Below are 3,663 nucleotides of genomic sequence, written 5' to 3' on the forward strand. Positions count from 1 at the left end.
TGTGTTTTAAATGATGGGTCAATGATCACAGCAGGGCCGGCCCTGAACCATTTGGTACCCAAAACAGGATGGTGCCCCTTGTATCGCATCTGAAGTGCATACAGTAATAGTGAATTTGACTTGATGGGCAAGGTGACATAAAGCTCGGGGTTTGGGGTCCCTCCCTCCCCCCAAAAAAGTGATGTCAAACGTATTATAAATGAATAAGTTATTGCAAAAAAAACGATATTACCGAAGCCGTTGCAGTTGGCAACCCAGAAAATAGGGCCTACAGGCTATTTTTCTGGTTATGTTGTTGTTTATGTAATATTTAGAATACCAATTTTTTTCAGCCATGGGCCATATCATATCGCCTTAGAATGCATTTAGAATTCAATTAATTGTTTCTGTTGTTTTTTTATATCTTTCCTGACACAGAAAAAGACATAAACTGATAAAAAAAAGCCACATAGCTACGACTACAAATCCCTATTATTTTTGTATTTAGATTTGTCAAGCACCAGAAAAGCAGTGTTATAACAACATGTTTCCTGTTGCACAGAGACTACTGTTAAGAAGCCTGCAGAGACTGTAGGCTAGATTCTATAGAGCTGGCACTATAGAGTGGAGGCTAGCAAGGCTTCTGAGGGGGAATACAGTAGTATCCGCTTCCGAGGTCGGCTGACCTGCAGCGGTTTGAGTTACAACCCACCCCCCACATCTGGTACTACAGGCTGAATAAAACAAACTCTGGAAACAACCTTTCAGATCTTATTCTACCCCTGCCTGGTTGTCATGGACCTCCCCCCTCCTCCAGGCTGAGTAGCATCCTCCCTCCATTCATCACGCCCCCCCCCCCCCCCCAGAGTAACGGTGAGTGCCTGGGTAGTGGTACCCCCGTGGGCCAGAGATATACTGCCCTAAGTCTGCAGGTAGGCAGCCCACTTCCTCCTTTGACATGTTCAACCAGCCCCTGGGGTGTCTTCCGGGAAACCCCCTCAGGACCGGGCAGGGAGGACCAATCAGAGGGGGGGGACTCGAGGGAGCGCTTGGTTCCGGGCTCATCTCTCTAACGACATCGCTCTCCTCTGTGCTCCGTGCTCTCAAGGCTAGAAGAACCTTTTATGTTCTTCTGGACTGTGGGAAAGTAGACATAAGACCAGCACGATTTAGTGCCGTACACAAGGAGAGAGAAGCTGCCTGTCTGCCTGTCTCTGTCTGCCTTTATCTCCTGGCTGTCTGTCCTTGCTGTCCTACCTACTAATCTCTCGCACCCATATTTTGCTACATTTGAAGAAACCGCTCATGCCATCTTTGTTACTCATTGAAAATGTTTCCACTCGACCTGGAAGTCATTAGTTTTGGTTATTATATTTATATCTTGCATCATATCACTAAACACTAATGTATGAGTTTTAATGTACAATTATATTATAGGGGTTTTGAAATAAAAACAACAGACACCTTTTCTTGACCCATTTTATTTGTTTAGGTTAATAAGTCAGAAAATAGTAAGATAGATAGGAAAACATGTAAAGAAGTCAAGGAGAATTAGCCAGTAGAACAGGATAACAGGTGTTAAGGAAGTAATTGGTAGATAGTAGCAAGTAAAATTTTTTTTTTAAATGTATTTCTCATTCAACAAAGTAATTTATTTACCATATCAATTCCAAAGGTGCATTCACTAAACTTCCAAAACAAAATATTCACCCAGTCCCTTTTCTTGCAGCTTACCCTGTTCCTGTTTTTCAAGTTTTTAAAGCGCATGCATGCAATAAAATTTAAGAATTCAGGCCACTTGTAAAGCAAGCATTTTCATATCCTCAAAGTGTACTCTATATCTTAACACCTATACACAATCCTCTCTCTTCCATTCCAACACCGGGTTTTTGCTAGCAAGTAAAAGAAAAAAATATTGCCAAAAAGACAAAGCCCTGTCAAACAGGAAAGTAAGCATTAAAATCATGTGTGTGTTCAACCTGTTATCCTCTAAACCCCTGGGAGGTTCCTTCAGTGCTTCAGCCTGTTGTAGAAGACCACGGCCACGCAGAGCGCCACAAGGCAGGCGAATGCCAGCACACCAACCCCCGTGGCCAGTCCCACCGCTGAGCTATCGCCCTGGTTCCCCACCGCAAACTCCTCTTTGGACCCCACCGTCTCGGTCTTGGTGACAATCTCCGGGGACGTGATGGTGTGCATGTCGGTGATGACGTTGGTGCCGGCGGTGCCGTCGCGAGTGTCTCTCCTCCTGCGGTTGTTGCACTGCATGAAGGTGCTGCAGGTGCTGATCTCGCAGAGGCGCGTGATGCAGTGCAGGTAGTAGGTGGACACCGTCTCATTCTGCTGCTCGATGAAGCGGAAGGCGGGGAAGTGGAAGCGGGCGTTCTGGCTCTGGCCGTTCCACACCATGGTGGTGAACTGGTCCTGAGAGCAGGGCACGAAGAGGTTGAAGAAGGTGGAGTTTGTGGGCAGGGGCGAGATGGAGGCGTAGCAGCGGTCCAGCAGCACGTTGTACTGCCCCGTCAGGTTGGTGGCCTTCACCTCCACGTACACCGTGCTCCTCAGCTCCAGGCCCTGCCGGGGCATCACCATGCTCTGGGTGAAGTCAGCGTCACTGAACAGCTCTAGGCTCAGGGTGCTGATGAAGCTGCCGTTGTTGTCCTTCACTGCGATGGACGAGGCGGACACATCCACCTGCGTGTTGTTGATCAGGTACTCTAAGGGGTAGGCACAGGAGTAGTAGTACTTGAGCTCAGCGTTGTACGTGACGGTGCCCGTGGTGGGGTCGCTGGAGTGGATGATGCCGCTGATGTTGACCGTCTGGATGTTGGAGAAGTCGGAGAAGACCCCCGTGCCAGCCGCGCTGGAGGTCCGGAAGACGCTGCCGCAGGCATTGGTCATGTTGAGGGGGAAGTTGAACCTGGCGACGGGGGGGTCCACGGTGTCGTCCAGGGTTCCCCGGCACTCGGGCTCCAGCATGTGGTTGAGGATGAGGAGGGACTCGTTGTAGCCGGTGTAGATGACGGGACAGATCTGCACCGCCAGGTCGATCGACGACGTGCCGCAGCTCACGGAGATGTCTGTGATCTCCGGCCGTCTCAGATTCCCGGAACATTCATTCAACGTGAGCTGAGTGCTGCTGGAAACCGCAGTGGCCAAAAGCAGAAATGCTTCAAACTTCATTTTCCCCATAGATCTGCGCTGAATTAGGCAAATTCCCCGAGTCGCTGTATTGATCTATCGTTGTGCGTAATAGGCAGCAACGGTGTGTTCTTCTGAGCTCTTTAGCTCCAGATTGTTTGATGTAGCAGGCTCCTACACAGGGGCCTTTATAGATGCCTATTTCCTGTAGGATTGGCCTAAAACAAGGTCAAAACACCTTGGATGTGTGAACAATTGCATTGTACAAGGGCAGTATAGAGTCTAGCCTTGGGGCAGTATCTGAAACCCCAAGAAGATCGTCCTCAGAGCGGAAGACAATGATCTTCTTCATTTGTTCTCTTTGCTTTAAAATATTAGTATCCCTGACCTTTCTGTCACTAAGGCTCCATATGGTAAGGGAAGACCCCTCTGTATCTTAGGTATTCTTGAGCTGGCCATACAATGTCAACGTTTCCCTATCCTCTCCTCTCCTCGCCTTCATTAATGACCCAGTTTGGATCCAATGGCCTATGGATTATATAT

The 3,663-nt window shown here is 48.4% G+C and overlaps 1 protein-coding gene across 1 annotated transcript; it reads right to left on the reverse strand.

The window, feature by feature from the left end:
• Positions 1–1,989: 1,989 nt before the first annotated feature.
• Positions 1,990–3,162, reverse strand: LOC307073835 (zona pellucida-like domain-containing protein 1; the record flags this gene model as incomplete). Its single annotated transcript, XM_079733796.1, has 1 exon — positions 1,990–3,162. One exon carries the CDS (start codon positions 3,160–3,162, stop codon positions 1,990–1,992), a length of 1,173 nt encoding a protein of 390 aa, XP_079589922.1.
• Positions 3,163–3,663: the final 501 nt, after the last annotated feature.

Source organism: Pollachius pollachius (genome assembly GCF_949987615.1).
Source record: "Pollachius pollachius genome assembly, chromosome: 3".
NCBI lineage: Eukaryota > Metazoa > Chordata > Actinopteri > Gadiformes > Gadidae > Pollachius > Pollachius pollachius.